The sequence below is a fragment of the Gossypium raimondii genome, chromosome 4, assembly GCF_025698545.1.
Source record: "Gossypium raimondii isolate GPD5lz chromosome 4, ASM2569854v1, whole genome shotgun sequence".
Classification (NCBI taxonomy): Eukaryota; Viridiplantae; Streptophyta; class Magnoliopsida; order Malvales; family Malvaceae; genus Gossypium; species Gossypium raimondii.
The window spans coordinates 47,354,644-47,373,773 of NC_068568.1; the positions used below are offsets into that span (position 1 = coordinate 47,354,644).

General features: G+C 34.4%; 1 protein-coding gene across 1 annotated transcript; it reads right to left on the reverse strand.

Moving 5' to 3' along the window:
- Positions 1-8,990: 8,990 nt before the first annotated feature.
- On the reverse strand, positions 8,991-18,669 carry LOC105779887 (aspartic proteinase 36). The gene is made up of 10 exons (XM_012603855.2): positions 18,047-18,669; positions 17,360-17,489; positions 16,977-17,224; positions 15,773-15,997; positions 14,685-14,847; positions 14,537-14,610; positions 13,621-13,711; positions 10,844-10,919; positions 9,954-10,025; positions 8,991-9,429 (listed from the first exon to the last, which is right to left on the reverse strand). The coding sequence occupies exons 1-10, from the start codon at positions 18,283-18,285 to the stop codon at positions 9,278-9,280; spliced, it is 1,470 nt and encodes a 489-aa protein (XP_012459309.1). The 5' UTR covers positions 18,286-18,669; the 3' UTR covers positions 8,991-9,277.
- Positions 18,670-19,130: the final 461 nt, after the last annotated feature.

Here is a 19,130-nt window from a genome sequence, read left to right on the forward strand (position 1 = left end):
TAGATTTCAAAGTTGAAGAGCATGCATGCATTCATAACTTGTTTCTTCTTTTGAATATTGGTAGCACTAATGGCCTTAGTACTAGGAATTTCCACTTGCTAATCCTCAAAATGCTGCTGTCTTTTATTGAATTTGGCTGTGTGTGTATGTGATGAACGGTGAAGTGGTCATACTGATAGGCAAGGAAAGCTTCATATAATGAATTTTTTGAAATGATCATATGGAGAATAGATATCTTTTATTTGTTGGTTAAATTTTGCTATTAGTCCTTGTACTTAGAAAAAAGTTGTGGATTTAATATTTGTATTTTTATTTGGTTATCTTTAGTTTTTATATTTTCTAAATTTTAAAATTTCAATTATCATCAAACAATGATTATCAAATTCATTAAGTAAAATTATGCTATTTTTGAATCTGATGTGATAAAACATATTATTGTATATTGTCATGTTAGTTTATTATTTTCACAAATGACTTGCTAAAATCTAGTTGATGAATTAACAATTGTAGTTTTGTTAAGATTGAAATTCCAAAATTTAAAAAGTATAGGGACTTAGAGTGATCCAATTGGAAAAATTGACTAATTTTATAATTGTGTGAATAGTTTAGGACTAGTAATTGAATTTAACTCAATGGATTTAACTGCTATAGTTTGGATCAGATTAAAATTTTAAAATTTGAAAAGTATAAGGACTAAATGATCAATTTAAAAGTATAAAGGCTAAAATTGATCAAACAAAACTTTTGTAAAGTACAGGTATTAATAGCAAAATTTAACCTTATTGTTCAAATATATATTTATAAAAAGAATCTACATTAATATAAAAATGATCTATCCTTGCACTGGATGGATATGGATATAACGAGCCCTGAGAGCTGAGGTGGATATAAAATGAATTAGTGGATTTGAAATAGAAATGAAAAAAGAAATAAATATAAAACGGGTCAATGGATTCGAGATAGAAATGAGAAAAGAAACAAACTTGGTGATATGCTATAGTACATATGTAGTTGTGATATGATGATAATGAGATTATATGTTCATATATGACATGCCAAATGAAATATGGTACGAGAATATGCACGTGAGACATGATACTAATTGATAATTAGATCACATATTGGTTGTATTTGATATCTTATTTCTATTTGATTATTAATTCAAATCATAATAGCATCACTGAGCCTTATTGATTAGTGTACCATTTGTCTATTTTCGTATGCAAGTATCGTAGATCTTGAAGCTTCAAAGTGATTGACAACATCCAGATTTAACTCTTGACTCAGCAAGTTAGTATATTTTTATTTTGTCAGTTGCAAGTGGCATGTACCTAACTTTTAAGTTGTCCTTGGATTCATGTTGTCATTTTCATACTTTGAGATTGGAATTGTTAACCTTTAATATAATCACGTAGGTTGGTAATAGATATGTAATGCTATAAAGTGAATTTGGATTGTTGTTCATATGCCAAGTAAATGAGAGAGATGTTTGAGTCTTGAATGAAAGTGAATAAATATATGATCATATGCTTTAAGGTGTTAAATGTACCAAAGATGGTAGTCTAGTATTTAAATTAGTGCTTAAATTGTAGAAAGTTAAGTTCTTCTTAATCACCTAGACCATTTGAGTGTTGCACATGACAAATTTGAAAGGAATGAAGTAAAGTTTTGGAAAAACTGCCTTTATGGTTGCAACATTCCCTTACCAGTATCACGACATCGAGCTGTTGTTTCTGTAGTCGCGATTATCCCTTGCTGAGGTCGCAACATTGAATCCCCTTGTCCTCAAGGTCGCAACACTCTCTTGCTTAAGTCACAATGTCAGCTTCTTGTCTTCATGGTTGTGACGACATGGTTTTGCCCTTAGTGTCACAACATGCCTCATTCATGTTCGCGACATTACCTCTATATTCTAAAAATTTTACGTTTTAATCCCTTGTATATCATCGGTGTTTTATAAGAGCTTTTGTAAGCTCACTCCTGACGCAAATTTGATTAAGTAATGTATTTAAAAGATGTAATATTTAATTGTTTGTATAATTTGTCTCGTTGAATATTGAAACGACATTATAGTTGTTTCAGCAAAAAATGTGGCACCTTATGTCTTAGATCCGACGATTGGCTCGACAGTGTGGCGTTACATTTAATGGTATCAGAACTACAGGTTTAGTCGATTCTTGGATCGAGGTCCATCTTGAGTTTAGAGGCACATGCCAAGGTCAAGTTAAGTCTAAGTCAAGTTTTGGATGTTGATTATTCATTATTTTGTGTTATGACTTGAAAATGTCTGATGAACCGAGAAATGCTGTTAAGGAAGAAGTCAATAGTAGTGATCACTCCGTTGAGGGAGAAAACCATGTTGAGATCAAGGCATATAGGGGAGACACTCTGCACAATAGTGGATGCACTGCAAAAAGTAACAAGAAATGCTCCGCAAGCTACATTAATAACTGCAGTCTCTGATAAAAAGGTTATGAAAGTATGATGCAACTGAGTGTTGACCCTTCCTCTACCGAGAATTGGTTAGAGTCAACTGAACGAGTTTTACAATAGCTAGAGTTTTCACCGTTTAAGTATGTCACTTGCGTGGTATCTCTATTGAAAGAAGAGACATATCAATGGTGGCTAATTGTCACCTGACATGTGTCAGCATATCAGGTTACTTGGACATTCTTCTAGTTCGAGTTAAAAAAGAAATACATCGACGAATTGTATCTGGAGGATCGAAAACAAGAGTTCATGAAATTGAATCAAGGGGATATGCTAGTAGTTGACTACAAATGAGAGTTCTTACAACTTAGCAAGTAGCTCTTGAGTTAGTGCCAACGAAATAAGAAAGTTGAAAACGGTTTCTTCGAGGAATGAGGGATGAACTCCGAGTTCAGCTAGTTTTGCACAAACTTTTTCTAGTTTAGCTGAACGAGCAAAGATGGTTAAACAAGCCATGAATCTTGATAAGAAAGTTGAGGATTCCCAAGCATTCGGGAAAAGAGTTGGAACCACTGGTTCACAACTTTTTCCTACACGAGTTAGGGAGTATCGAGGTTCTTCGAGATCAACTCCATCGAATGTCAGATGAGAGAAAGATTGAGTTAAGCAACCATCAGTATCTGTTGGTAGTACTGGGGGTCTAGTGAAAGATGTGAGTATCTCGAACTGTTAGTATTGTGGTCAAATACATAGAAGTGAATGTTGGAAGAAAACAGGAGCATGTTTTCGATGCGGATTCCTAGAGCATTTAGCTTAAGATTGCCTGATAAATGTTAATGATATGTATACATCTACTCAGATATCTGCTCCTGTAGCTAGAGGTCAGGGTAATCCCGATGGTAGTTCGGTTGCGAGGGGTAGACAAAAGAAAAATCTGATTTAGCAGCACTAGATTCTGAAGCTAAGGCTACTACTCAAGCCTATGTGGTCAGAACCAGAGATAAGGGTGATGCTACCAATGTTTTAGCAAGTATATTTCTTTTATGTTCTCCACCCGTTCATGAGTTACTTGACCATGGCTCTATACATTCGTATGTTAATTCTAGTTTTATGAATTCAGGTAAATTGAAATCTGAGTTGTCTAAGCATAGAAATAGTTGTTACAAGTAGCTTAGGACAATGTCATATCCCAAAAATCAGGTTAGTAGAATTGAGTTAGGAAATCAAGAGTTAGTGAATCGAAAATCGTAATTAGTTTAAATAATTTAAATAAATAGGATTAAATAAAATATTAAAAAATTAGAATTAAAAAAATTAAGTTTAGAAAGTAAAGTTAGATATCCAGGAAATAATTTGGTTAAAATGGATTTTTAAAATGAAGTCGAATTTACAAATAATTTAGAAAATAAATTTTAATTGAAAAACAAATGCCTATTTGAAAAAAAGGAAAAAACTGGAGGTGGTTAAATGGGAAATGACCCAATTTTTGAAAATTGGTTTTCTATTTATCCCTCCCCTCTCACTTTCCCCCTTAATTTAAAATTTTCTCAAACACCAAATTAGAGCTTTTCTCTTTGAATTGGTTCATCCTTTATTCTTAATCTTTCTAACACAAATTCCTCTTTCAATTTCAAAGAATAATCAAGTTCTCATCCTCAATTCCTCTATTGTTCTTCACAGCTCCTAGTCCGAATTTGATCTTAAACTCGTCGTTTTTGTCAAATTGAGGTGAGATTCTAAATTTTTATGATTAAACTAAGTGTGTTGTTATTTCAATTCGAGCTTTAATTGATTTAATTAAAATTTCAACAAATCAATCAATTTTAAACCAATTTTTAGCTTGAAAATGGTAGATCTCGTATTACTAAGTTAAGCTTCTATTTTAAAGTAATTTTCAACTCATTTTGATCTAATTAAAAGGTATTTGATCTTGATTTAATAAATCTTTTAAGTAATTTAAACCAATTGAACATTTTCCCTTTTAATGATCATATAAGCTTATTTTTCCAAAAAATTAGATCCGTGTAATTAGATAAAATTGATGGTTTAGATATATAATCAGATGATACTTAGGATATATGAAGTCAAAATCTAATCTTAGAAACGAGATTTGAGTGGTTAAACACCTATTTCAACAAAATTTGCCAACTTTTCGATATTGTGAATGAAAGGCTTTAATCTGTGATTGTTGAGTGATGTAGTTGTGTTTGTTGTTGTTTGTAATGCCTTTGTATTATGTTTGATGTGTATGTAAAGTGTCAACTCGATTGGAAGCCTTTACAAGTAAGGAAAAAGGAAAACAAAAGCTTACTTGAGCTTTGTCATTGAAACCAAGGTTGCAAAGGTGAGTGATCTAGTGTGCTGTAATTAATGCACGAAGTAGTGAGTTAAAGTGGGGTTTAGGTGAGCTAATCACCTATCCTAAGTCCTAAGGCTAAGTGATCTTATTTGTGCCTTGTTACTTTGCAAATAAAGCCTATGTGTGATGTGATTTGCTTAAGTGTAATGTGATAATATGTGATGAGTACATGTCTGAATATGCCTTAAGACCTACTGGTTTTGTGCACACATCTAATATGAAATATATATGGCTTAATGGGCAAGTGCTTGCACTTGAAAGTGCATGATATGAATATGTGAAAAGTGATGTGATAGTGATATGTGTAAGTGTGCATAAATCAGAAAAATATATGTAAAACATGGATATGTTGATCTTGTGATCTTTTGAAACTATTGGATATAGTTGGCATGTCATAATATTTGAGTACTCATATATGTGTTTTGATATTGAGACATGTTGGAGGGATAAAGAAATGTAAAGCATAGCTTCATTCATTGGGATATGTTGGTGTGTTGGAGAGGGTTGGCATAATGCTACACTTATTTGGGACAAGTTAAACTCTATGAGTTATTGGTGTGGTAGAGATTCGTTTATCCGATGTGTTGTATTTTTATGCATATTTCATAATTACAAGATGCCAATGTATCAACATGAATATATGATTGGTGATAATACGTGTATTTGTGCTTACTAGTTTTGCTTTTAACTCTTGAATTTGAGGTTTGTTGTAGCATCTCAAGTACTCACTGAGTTTGTTTAAGCTCACACTCTCTTGTATTTATTTTTGAGGAGAAATATCTTGAATGGAGTGGTGAAGTAATCAAACTTGTGATCCCAAGGCAAAGCATCTTGATTGTGCATGTGAGATGGTTTTAGTAGGCAATAAGGGATGTCAATGTAAGTTTATTTTGAGGGACTAGATTTTAATTTTGTTTTGGTTTGTAAATGGACTTTCCATGGACTGTTTAAGGACTTTTATAACAACTAGGAAACCTACGCTCCCATCTGACATTCTAAGAGCTTGTAGGGTCAAGCTCGCAACTCCAACACAAGTAATGGACCTACATTCCTAACTTACAGTATAAGAGTTCGCAAATCCGAGCTCGTAGCTCCAATCCAGTTAGTGACTCGAATTTTACTAAGTTGCTTAAGGATTATAGAGTAGACAGTTTGAAGTTTACTCAAGTTCAGAATTTACTTAAGTTCAAAACATATTTAAGTTCAAAAATTTGCTTAAGCCCAAAATTTCTTTAAGTTCAAAACATGCTTAAGTTAAAGGTTTGATTAAATTGAAAAATTTGATGGAGTTCGCAGAAGGAGTTCAAAACATCAAGTTTTTTCAAACTTTAAATTTTTTATTTAGATCATAACAAAGTAATACATGCTTACAATCATTTAAGGCACATCCTCCCCCTTCAAGATCCCTGGCGATCTCACCTTCCCTCTCTACAACTTCAATATTTTCAATAGGCGCGATGGTGGCATTGTCATTAGTAGGCACAACGACCGACTCAGAAGGACCTTCATCAAGGTAAAAATACTTCTTCCACTTAGATGCGAACTCATCCCAAGCAGCTCCCGAGGGGAAGCGAGCATCAAAACCAAGTTGATCCATATTTATCTCGTAGAGGGCGTCAAAGTCAACTTTACGAGCACCGAAGGGTCCAGCCACAACCTGAGTATGCAGAAGAATGTTAGACGTGAGCTCAGAAGTGAGACTACTCAGGGTTTCTAGAGTCTCCTTAAAATTTTCAAAAGCTTCTTCATGTTTCCGCTTTAAGCTTGCCATTGCAACTTCATGCTCAACAGCGGTTCAGCTCACAATGGCCTTGTGCTCTTCAGTAGGTCTCCTTAACTTAGCACCTAAAGCCTCACTTCTTTCTCTTTCAACCATAACTTCGCTAGATAATCATCATTTCTCACTTGTGCAGCCCCCGATCTCTCAGCGAGCTCTTCGTTTTGCTTATAGAGCACTTCATTTTCATCTCTCATCTTCAAGTATTGCTCACGAGTGCTCTCAAAATCTCCTTCGAGCTCTTTTTGATTAGCCTCTACCCCAACAACATTTTCATCAAGGCCCAAACTGATCACAGTAACCTCAACCAACAAATATTGCAAAGAGGAACTGAGTTTCGATAATGTAGACTTCTGGGAACTCCCTGATGACTCACCAGCACGCATATGCCTTTTTGCAGCTTCTAGCACAGAAGCTTTCCACTTTTCAATCATGCTTTGCAACTCTCTCGTGCTTAAATTCCCGCAACCTAGGACCAGCTCGCCATCATCTTTAGCAGATGGCTCCTCAGTGGGAGGTAGAGAATGAGGAGAGATACAGAGAGGAGCAAGAGAAGGGGAACTACCTTGAGTTACAATAGGAGAACTTTTGCGAGTTGCAAACTTTGAGCTCGCATAACAGAGGGCCCAGCATGATCTGCCTTCCTTTTGCGACGAGACTCTAACCTGCCATTGTCCGCTTCCTTCTTGCTACTGATGATCACATTAACAGCCCCCATATCAGTCATGCGCTTCTTGCGCATGTCCCTTAGAACAACTCGTAGGTCCATAGCTTCATTAATTTCCCGCGATATATTGGTACTTTCCTCAGAATCACTTCCTAAAGTACAAGATGTGCCTGGACCACCAACAATCCCAATATCAGTGGGAGCAGTTATCAAATTAATATTAGCATCGTTTTTTTCCTGCGATGAGACCACCAAAACCCAAGGACGAGGCCTTACCCTATAATAATTGTAAAAGAAACTCTTAGCATCATTGGTTACGTAAGGCAATGTCCATTTCTCAGGGTTTGCACCTAATGCTTCGGCAACTTCCCTATTGTTACCTCACCTATACCCATTAGGGCTAAGGCCCTCAAAGCAATATTGGAACACGTTCCTCACGATTATAATATCTTCGATAACCAAGGAACTACAAGCGCGAAGCCTTTCTAGCTGGGCTGAACCTCTATCTATCCTGATTGATCGCCTGAATGAACACATGTCCCTACTCGGTGCGGACCACTCTGTAGAAAAACCAAATCCGTCTGCGAGCTTACATCTCACCCTGATATATTTTCCCCAATTTAGTCGAATATTAGCACATCTGTTCGCAATTATGGTCTCGCCTTTACCGATGGGAGAAAAATAGTAAAAGCCTGATGAACTCCCTCAATTGTGGTGCTTCGTTACGTCGGCAGCAATCAATAAAATAAGCAATCGCGATCAGAAGAACCCGCAGAGTTGACCAGGAGCAATCTGGTAATCTTGAAGAACATTACAGAAGAACGAACGCAAGAGCAAGTGGAACCCCGCTTCCAGAGCATGGAGGGGAAACAGGAAGCTGCCATCACTAGTATCATTAAGCCTATGAGGCCCCTCAGGGGTAGAAAATTCGTAAGCAAAATTAAGGATTTGAATCCTCTGTGCACTCAGAACTCAACTCATTTCTTCCCCTTTTGTAGCGTAGATGAAGAAATTGACTTCTACAAGGACCTTTGAAGCACGCTTTCGCGGTGGGCAACGAGAAATTGTCTAACCATTAGCAACCCCATATCTCAACATGTTTTTGATGTAGAAAGAAAAGAAAAGGATAGAAGATGTTACCTTGAATAAAGTCTCGATCAAGCCTATTTGCAGAAAATGTTAAGATTCTAAGTTTTGGGTTTCCCAAAAACCCCTTTTAAATAAGTTTGTCTTACTCGCGTTTTGACGGTTCAAATGACCTAGGAGCTCCAACGGCTAAATACAAACAGACGCGATCCACCCGTACATGTGGCAAACTTAATGTCGTGTACCAATGGTCATTGTGTATTCAACAAGGCTATGTGAATGCAAAGTGATGGCTCTAAAGAGCGCCACTTTATAACCTTCTTTAAAACCAATATGGGGATTAAATTGTTATATACTTATGATCACCAACGATGTTATATATTCAAATTAGTGTTTGAACGTTTTTCGATTTACTAGTTCAAATCGCAACTATCTGAACAAAATTTAATTATTATTTTTAATTTATAATTATTTTTTATTTTTATGATGTAAAAATAAATATTTTATATTTAGGTTAGTAAAATTAGCTTACAAATACTATATAAAGTTAATTTTTAAAAATAAATATGTGAAGAAAATTCAAACTATGTAAAAAGAAAAACATAAAACAAAGCCATTTTATGAAAATAAAATCCAAAATCTCAACCCAAAATTAGTATTGAAAAAACAAAGACTGAAGAACATGTAGATTACATATATATGCCTCAAAAGACTTTCATATTGCAGCAAATATATAAATGATATTGGCAAATTTATATCCAGTCATTTTGTAGGTTGCACTGCTGCAAACCACTGAAAATATTTGAAGTATGGGTATAAATTAATGAGTGGTGGATACGAGTTGCATTAAATTAACAAAATATGATTAAAAAAAGAAAACCCGCAATTTCACCGTAAAAAAAAAAATGAATTATGGTACAACAGAATCAAAGAATGTTTTATCGCTGCTTCCAACAATCTAAGCTATAGAACTGTGGAGTAAAGCAATTATTATAGACAATAATGTTAGAATTCCTCCAATTCTCAAACTGGAAGCTGAACCAATATCATGGGCACCAACCGAATACACTGCCCCCGAACTTTCATCCTTCACTTTGATGCTCGAAGAGCCTAAATGTAACCATAATCACATATCAGAGCCAACTACAATCAACTTTCTTTTTATTTTATTTTCAATTTTCGGGAAGGGAGATAATATAGAGCAATCCTAATTAATTAGGAAGAGAGAGTACATAATTTTCTGTTCTATTTCTTTCTCAAAGAAAAGCCGATGCAATTAACACGAAACTAACTAGCATGCTCACATTCTACACACTTTAGGCATTTGGAGAAACGAAATACGATTAGGCTTTGATAGTTCTCAAAACTGAAAGGTGGACATTAAGTTTCGAACAAAAAGAATATTGTTACTAGTTGGCGATTACTAAACTGCAAAAATCAAAAGCAGAACCTAAAGGTCGAAAGACCCTAAAGGAGATACAATCCTAGCGCACAAACCATAGTCCTGAAACTAGCACATTAGGAAGTCAAGACATGTGTGGACATAGAAAATGCAGCAACAATAAGCAGAAAAACAAAAACTAATTAAAGGATTCAACCTAAACACAGGTAAGGTTGTTCAAGAGGGTACTCACAATTGTATTCAGTCCATCCAATGTTCTGATTTTCTATATCATATATAACCAACTTATTTGAAAGCACCAAATCTGCATTGTAAAGAAATTAAATAAATGAGAGTTGCATCAAAACCTTTCACATTATTTTATTACTGTTCTCATCTTTATGACGTAGTAGGTCAAAATAAAAACAATCAGCTAAGACGAATCACTGAGATGATTGTTGAACTGAACTTGTACCTTTTGTCAGTTTTAGAAGATCAATACCACAGATCAGTGACATAGAAGCAGTAGGAGGAAAAACTAAATTTCACATTCATAGGCTTTTGATTTAAGCAGATATTTTACTACTGCAGAAGGATAACTGATGAGGAGAACAAGGGATAATAGAAGATTGCTGGAAGCAGAAATTGTGTGGGTTTAGATCAGACTGTCTAAGGTTAATTCATCAAAGGTATGGGTCAGGTTAAGGTCATTTTGTGTTTGGATTTCTTGATATGGGGTAATTTCATTTTGGTTGCTTTTAGTCAAGCCACCTAAGATTTTCTGTAACTTGAGACCACTTCAGTATGATTTTGTGTTCAGAGCCATCTGGATTCAGGTAATGTTCATAACATTTCAGATTCGAGTTAATTAGCATTCAGATCTTCGATTTTTGTTCAGCTTGAACTGACTTGTGTCCAATTCGGGCTTTTTCAGGCAGGTTTTATGTTCGGATTTATTTTGCCTTTAAAAATTGCCAATTGCAAGGTGAGCTTCTGCTACACTGACACAGAGTACATGTTGAAACTCCTTTTAATGTGCACAATTTAGATGCATAAGACCCATAAAAGTAAAAGATATTGTACATCTTATATTTTGCAAGCAAAATGACAAATGAGTTCAAAACAAGGAGTTTAAAGATATACCTCCCAAAAGAATCATATCTTTGCCATCTTTAGATTGCACTCCACTGTTCTGCCAACCAAAACACCAAATATCTTCCTGCAAAAAGCCATAAATTGACATCTTAACGTATAACTCACAACAAAAAGAAAAGTTGACACTACACATATAATGAAATAAATTATCTAAACACGGATGCCCAGCTAGTAATTAAATGACAATGATGACGATAATGGTGATCACAATTACAAAATGAACATGTATACTGGCCTTGCTAATTTGTTTGAATCTAGAAGAAACGAAAATGATGGAACTGTCATATTTATCAAATATAACTCCGTGCAACAAAGCTTCACAGTTGACTACAACAGCATCATGGAACATAAGGCTACATAGCCCAGTCAGCTTATGACAAATAGAGGGCTCCTCTAGTATGCTTATAAAAGTTACTTTACCTGATACTTGAGAACTCTCACCATACCCACCTGTTAGCAGAGATACCCATGGACCGAGGCCAACCTGATCAACACTTCAAAACTTTTGCCTAAGGCCTGGCCTCTGAAGTCCAGAATGCCCAAAAGTATTAAAAATAATATTATAGAACTACTTTTACATTCATCTTAATAGTTTTAACCATAATCTAGAGTTAGAATTAAATAAAAAAAAGCTTCTATTAACTAAAATAATGCGCGGGTCTTAGGCTGGGTTAGAAAAGCTTTATCCAGGATCCAGCCCAGGCAAGCAGCTCAGCTTGTTGAAAGAACAAGTTGTTAGGGACGAAGGGAAATTACTTTGGGCAGAGAAAAGAAGCAGATATTTCTCATGTTTCTCATTTCTCATTATACTTTCAACTATTTTTTGTAGACAAAACCAGAGAGAAAGGATGAAACTTTCAAGCAGCTAATCTGCCAAAAACCAGTAGCATCATCCTTAAACAAACCACTTTTCTATCCCTCTATTGGTGTCTCACTCCCTCAAGTCACTACCCCAACCCTCCCTTCTGCCCAGTCCTATCTCTTTCCCAGGTAAATTTGTAGTTGGGTTCTTTTGAAGGTGATGTCAACAAATAACAGGCCGACAGAGTAGGCATTGTAAGTTGAAAGCTTCATTCCTGGAAGTGCCAGTGCTTGTACAAATGACAAGGCCTTACATTGGCCATTCCGCAACTTCCAAGTTTGAAGCATCGTCTTTAAAGGACTTCATCAAGTAAGTTTTAATTAGTGCTTCTTAAAAGAGAAACGGGAATGAAGTAATTGGAATACTCAAAAGAGAAACTTGGACGAAGAAATTGGAATTTATTTATCCAGATGTATTATTCGAATTAAAGGCATGTACAGTGGATAATTTATAGATATTTAGGAGAGTAATAACAACAAAAAGAAAAGGGAATATCACTATTTTAAAATTTCCAAAATTACTTCCTAATCAAAATTCAATTTCAGTAGTAGTAGGTCAAATTAAGTTTTAGTATGCCAAATAAAAATGTGCTAAAGAAAAATAGGCTTAGAAATCTTAAAGGTTGATAGAATGATTAAAAACAATGTCAAAAGTTTACCTACAAAATAAGTGAACGTATATTAAAGATGGAAGTACCAAACTAAAACAATAGGTTTAGCAGTAAGCAAAAAATACACCCTTATGGGCCCTTATATTTAAAAAAAAAAAAGAAGCAGTGAGCAAAAAAGCGATTAACTGATTGAACTGAAGTGAACGGAACTGAATTAACTGAAAAGAAAATGGTTAAGTCGGATTTTCAGTTTAATTATCGGTCAAGGCAGTTCATTTAGTCAGTAATCGGTTTTGAATTTGCAAACTGAATAAATTGAACACACTGAATTTTTTTAATTAATAAACCCTAAATTTATATCCATAACCAAGCCCTAATAAATAAATACCGATTACCCATATGAAACCAGCCCAACAACTCCAAATCTAAACCAAATTACCCTAATACAAAACTTACAATTAAATTAATTAATCTAAAAAACCCTACCAACGGTAAATGAGTAAAACACTAAAACATAAAACAGAGGCGTAACAAATCAAACATCTGCTCTAAGCCTCTTCTTCCTTCCAGTCCCCATTTACTGTAAGTTGAGATCTTTTGTTAAATTTAGTTATACAAATTCCATGCTTTTCTTTTGCCATAACAGCTCTTTCGTTATATTTACCAAATCAAAAGCTATGTTTCTCTTAACAAATATATTTAATTTTATTGGTTCAAATATGTTTTTTTTTTAATCGGATCTGTCTCTGTCAATAGATAGAAGCTAATCTAAAGTTGAAACAAGGATGGAACTTTTAAGGGTATATAAAGAAATGCACTTTAAAAAGCAAAAGAAAAAGAAATCAAAACTGAAAAAACCCACCTAACTGAAGTTTGGTTCAGTTATATTGGTTGTGGCAATAGGATAGGTCGATTCAGCTTTAATAGATTTGTCTGTTTATTCGGTTATTGATACATAAAAACCAAACCAACCAAATGCATACTTCTAAATAGGCCTAGCTAAATTATGCAAGTTAACATGTTTGCATCTATTATGATAATAGACAAGACCTATAATTTGCGTAAATTACATAATAAGATGAAGACTTGGGTGAGAAACAAAGTTCAACATAAGATACTTTACCATAGTATGAAGCTTTATGGACTAATAGTTAGCATTCTACAATAAAAACAAACGTTCCCCTCGTAAACGCCTAAGGTGATTAGCAATATAAGACTTCCAAATATCAACATCAATGCAAGAAACATGTCTGGAGATCATAAAATGAATTAAAAGATATATATTGTACTTACACGAATTTGGAATGTATACTCATGGGGAAAAACCGTTAAAACAAGGGAATCTTCAAAATGGAACTTTACGACTGGAAATCCACTATCAACACTGCAAGAGCACATAACAAAAGGAAGCAGCAAGTCTCAAACAAAGTAATTCACAGGAATTAATGAAAGAAAAAGCCATTGATCAGTCCAACAAAAGTAACTTGACCTTGAGGCAAAGAAATGAAAGAATCAAGGCAATCAAAATATAAATTAAGAATTTTCCTTTTTCTTTTTTCTAGACTATCAATAACAAATTATGTTTAAGCGCAAGAAGGCAGCAATTTATTATAAATCTGTCCAAAGATTTCTGAAAAGCACGAGAGAGCAACAGTTAAAAAGAAAACAAGAAACAAAAGTGAAGTAAAAACATGTTCTTGAAAAGTCACAATCACATAGTACATCTTTTTGACAAGAGTGGGATAAAAAATCTATTTATCACTGACTACAATTTTGCCATATTTCTCCGAGTCCTAAGAGATTCCAAGTTAGAATAAAACTTTCTAGTCATTCTGGTTCAAAGTAAAGAAAAATATGCAATAAACGTATGTGTTCTTATCTCACAATTTCTTTTAGGTAAATCAGTATTGCATGAGTGCATTTGACTGTTTAATTTTTTTCCTTATAACTGCATCCTCGATCAAATGCACATTTTTTATTGTTAGTGTTAGGGAATATAAGGAATAACACCTCAATTTGGAATTGTATATAAAATGAGATATAATATTAAAGCATGAAATGTTCAAATTAAAGTAAATCTTGGGAAATGTAACATTCGGAACATCAGAAATTGCAAACATTGCAGATAAAGCTATTATCCATATCAAGAACAAACAAATGATGTGTATTACCGACATATATACCAGAGACTACAATTGCAGTATCTTACCTTCCCACAAACTGAAAACATGTAAATTGGTCTTCTACAGTATGCAAGTTCAATGCAGGTTGCTGGGAGAGAATCTATTGACAGAAGAGATGATGTAATTAGTAATAGATAATGTCAAAATCAACGTAAGATAAGTGGTAATGTTTACCTTTGTCATTAGTGGTTCATAAATTGATGATGGAAGATATGCCAAGGTTGTACCACTATCCACTATTGTTCCCTTTTGATCTCCACTATCAAAAATATCACTTGGAAGTCGCAGTAGATCACCACCGACCTCAATATCCTTCATTACAATATTGTAATGTGCCCTAAGAGTGTCGATAAAAACATATTTATGAATTTATAAACCAAAAGACCTGATAGATGAAAAAGAGTAAGACCTTAAACAAAAAGTTGAAAACTACAAGGCAATCCATGAACAAACACAAGTAAATAGCAAAGTGGTTTAATTTGTCAATCATGATCTCCTAGAAAAATTTTAATCCTGCGCTATGAAAGAAACACAGCATTTATATTGTTTCCCAAGGATGAGATGCACCAGAAACTTGAAAACATTTTAGCTATGAATTAAATCTATACTGCTTTCTTCCTAAATTCCATAAGCCTCATTTGGGACACAAGAAATTGATAGGATTGATTGCATTCACTTTGACATGCATAAATGAGAATGAATGCAGACAATAAAAGAAGACACTTTGTAAACTGTTTATCAGAGGGAGCACGAGAGAATGAGTTTAAGATAGGTGTTTCAGATTAACAATGTAATAGAGATCTATCAAATCCTAGATTTGAATGTAATCATGGTCATCATCCAATATAATAGTCAATGTAAAGAATTACTATAGCCAACAACTAGAAGCGCAATTTGCCATTTACAAATGCTAGTTTGGGGAAGTAAAATACAACTTAGACATTAAACTTCGAGATAAAGAAACCACAATATATGCTTATTCCATTCTAAAAAATTGAGCATGACCTAAAACAGGCAACATCTATGCTTTACAACCAAGCATGCAACAGTGAAACAATCTTGCACCTAAATTACTGAATCAGAAAGGGTAGATAAAGAACACCACCCCCCCCCCCCAAAAAAAAAAAAAGAAGCAAAATTAGGAAGCCCCAACTAGAATTTCTTGGTCATTATCACCCTCAATGTGAAAAAAGTTTAAGCTACAAACCATCAATCATAAAACATAGATATAAAGAAAGAAGCTTTTAAGATAGACCACTTACTGGTTTTGAACCATAGGTGTCCTTTTGACTTTCGGAGATACCACTTCACCAATCGCAAAGATTCCACCTCCCTCTATATTATCCAAACAATGTGCAAACGATTTTTTTACTTTCCCAGATGCAGCCAGTTGTGAAATTATAGAAGAATTTGCTTGTCCAAATCCTAGTATCCCATCTAGTGCTTCACTTGATGATCCTAATTCCCCAGATTGTCTAGCACCGCACCTAACCACAAAAGGAAATTCTAAACATCAATAACCAAAAATACACATCAGCAGCAGTTGCAGCAGAACATGTTTCCCTTGACATTGTAAGTTCTGCCCCTACAACAAATACACATCAACAGACTCCACCCATCTCAAATCACTTCTAAAGAACTTGAGCTATTTCCCTTTTCTTTTTCTTTTGGTTTGGTTGGGGTAGGGGAATGATTCAATATGTTGAACAACTAGTAGAGAAAGAAATGGGTAGGCACCAAAAACACATGAAAAACTTGAACAGAATTTTAAGATAATAAACAAGATGGTCCCAGTCATGACTAAATCCAGTAACCAGTAAGGAACAGAAGAAAGAGGTAGGAGGAAGATCCGCTGAAGAAAAAAGAAGACTCGATTAGTATGTCTTGCAATCCAGGTACCACAAACACATAGGAATTATGCACACCGCATATTAGTTAATCGAAAATTAAATGCACAAGTGCACAAAGAAAAGTCCTGTTCAAAGAAATTAGAGGCTAAATGAATTAACCCCACATTTTCTGCCTTGTCTGGTAAGATCTTAACCTAAGAGCAGAACTAATATTTCAGCATAGCAAGGCACAACGGTATCTTATATTACAGCCAAACACTTAGAGAGAACCATAAAACCGTCTTTGTCAGCTATAGCCTCTGACAAGAGTGCTCAACAAATCTATGAATATTTGATTAAGACTTCAAGCCCCAAAATGAAACTACCCATCTATTTGTGCACAATATGCATATGATGTAGGACAAATAATAGTTACAAACTGTTCCTAGGTCAAGACTGAATGAAAACTAGCCTCAAAGCCAAGGCCATGCTCAAGTGAATTATAAACATTTAGCTTCCTAGTAGACCAACCTATAAGGACCATTTTCATGAACAAGGAGAATAAGCAAGTAAGCAACAATAGCAGAAAACTAAGCTGTGTCCTGAAAAATCAGAATCCATCAGAATTCCAACTCACCCGAATACAACAGTCCCATTTGTAGATCTACTTTGAAGGTTACCAGTCACCCGCTCCAGTTTCATATTGTCCTTTACAAAGTATCCAGCTGTTGAGCTTCCATCACCATAAACAACATTATATTGGCACTGAAGATTGGGCTTGCAACCAGGGAGTGGACCATCATATGTCGAAGTACAAAAATCTTGATCACAATAAACCAGGCTTGAAGTGGAGGACTTCTTTGGATCATATAATGTTAATCCTAGCTGCAATAGAGTAACCAAACAATAAATGTTTTCACAACAAAACTTTATCATAATAAAAAAGAACACAATAGCCACAACTTTAAACTAGACATAGTACTCTACATAGATTAAGATCTAGTTATAAAATGAACATACACCAAGGTCACTTTTTGTGGGGCACTTGTCACATCCAGCACAATTCACCCATAGAATGTCACTTCCAGTATCAACTTGCACATAATAGTCCTTTGATGGATTTCCTAATCCAATTTTAGCAAAATAAAGCCTGAAAAAGATTAAGAAAATGAGAGATAAACTAGCACCCCAAAACAAAATTAATGCAAAGAAAATTAACCCCTATTTCTGATATATCCAATAGAGCAAATCAGCTGAATATTAAGCTACATTAGCTTTAAAAATAATTATTAAGTATATGCATTGGGTGGAATTAGAGGGCAATTAAGCATTTAACCAAAGGCACCATGGACTTTAACCAGCTGAAATTTTCAACTAAATAAGATAAAACTCAAAAGTAATTGAAAATAATAATAAATTCAATCATACCTGACCCTCTGAATAAGAAATTTAAAATAAAATAAAATAAATCCTTTCTTGCAGCAATCGGACCTCATGCAATAAGTGAACTCTACTATAATTAACCATCATCGTAGAGATCAAAATTCAGCCAAACTAAAATTCTCCTGGAAAGGAAAAATAACAATTCCCTTCACCTGATTCGGTTTTACTCCAAAAAGAATTCCTTCAAACATAACATATAAAGGAACACAAATATTTATACATAGAACCAAAAGTAATTTAGGGAAAGAAAGAAAGAAAACTAACCCAGTTTCAGAAGGATGACCATTGCCACCTAAAGGGAGATCCACACCGATAGTAGAGAGAAGCCTACCATGACGACGGATATCATGAGCTCTCAATGCACTTAAATTCTTTCCGTGGCCTGCAAATTTACGTAATACATTTAAAGTCAACACGTTCCCAAAACAACCACAACCGAATTCACCCACCACCGTCACCGCAACGGTCACAACCACCAACGCTAATCTCCTTAGATCCATCATCTCTAACAATTACAAACAATCACCCCCCTCTCTCTCTCCCTCTCTCTTTGGCTCTACGAATTTCAAACTTAATTTCGTTATTGGTTTTTTTTGTTTTGCCTAGGGTTTTTGTTAAAATTTAAAAATCCAAAGAAGATTCAAAGAAGGTAGGAGAGAAAGACAACGAGGGAGAAGTGGCATAGACGGAGACCAAAATTTATGAAAAAGAAGAAGAAGAAGAAGAAGAAGAAGAAGAAGAAGGAGTAGGAGGAGAATAGAAATGCGCGTTTTCAACGCCAAATGATGCGTCTTATTTGTAAAGCTGAAGCACGAGGAGTCTAAGGTATTTTTCTTGTATACTATGAAAACGTCGGTCGCTCATGCTTCGTGTTTGCCTCTTCCTTTTTTCTTTTAATTGTTATTTATTAATGTTGTAAGAACCAGAAGTGCTCACATTCTCGATTAATAACTGTATAAAAGTAAAATACACGAAATTCATAAGCGATTCCATTTATTCAACAGTCAATTTTTTATCTTTATTTTTTATTTTTTATTATCTATAAATTATAATTATTTGTTAATTTTATAATTTCCAAGTATAATATAAGCGAAAGAAAATTATTATGATTATTGTTAAACATAATTTGAATAGAAAATTTATTTTTGAAAAATACATTGAATTTATTTTCGTGAATCGACTTCTTTACAAAAATACTTTTAGTATGAATTCTTTTGGACTAATCGGTAAGAGATTTTTTTTGACTAATTGGTAAAAGACTTCTATTATTTTTTTGTGTTAAAAGGGAATAAACAAAGAGGGTTTGCAAAACAATTAACCCTATTTAAGGTTTGTGTTTTTTCAAAAG

Bases quoted from the DNA above. Each gene is read 5' to 3' on its own strand.
- LOC105779887 (XM_012603855.2), bottom strand. From the start codon at position 18,285: ATGATGGATCTAAGGAGATTAGCGTTGGTGGTTGTGACCGTTGCGGTG. The intron at 17,225-17,359 runs GTATGTTCATTT...ACTCTATTGCAG, and splicing joins CCACAAAAAGTGACCTTGGT to CTAGGATTAACATTATATGA. The intron at 15,998-16,976 runs GTGAGTTGGAAT...TTTTGTGGTTAG, and splicing joins AATGGGACTGTTGTATTCGG to GTGCGGTGCTAGACAATCTG.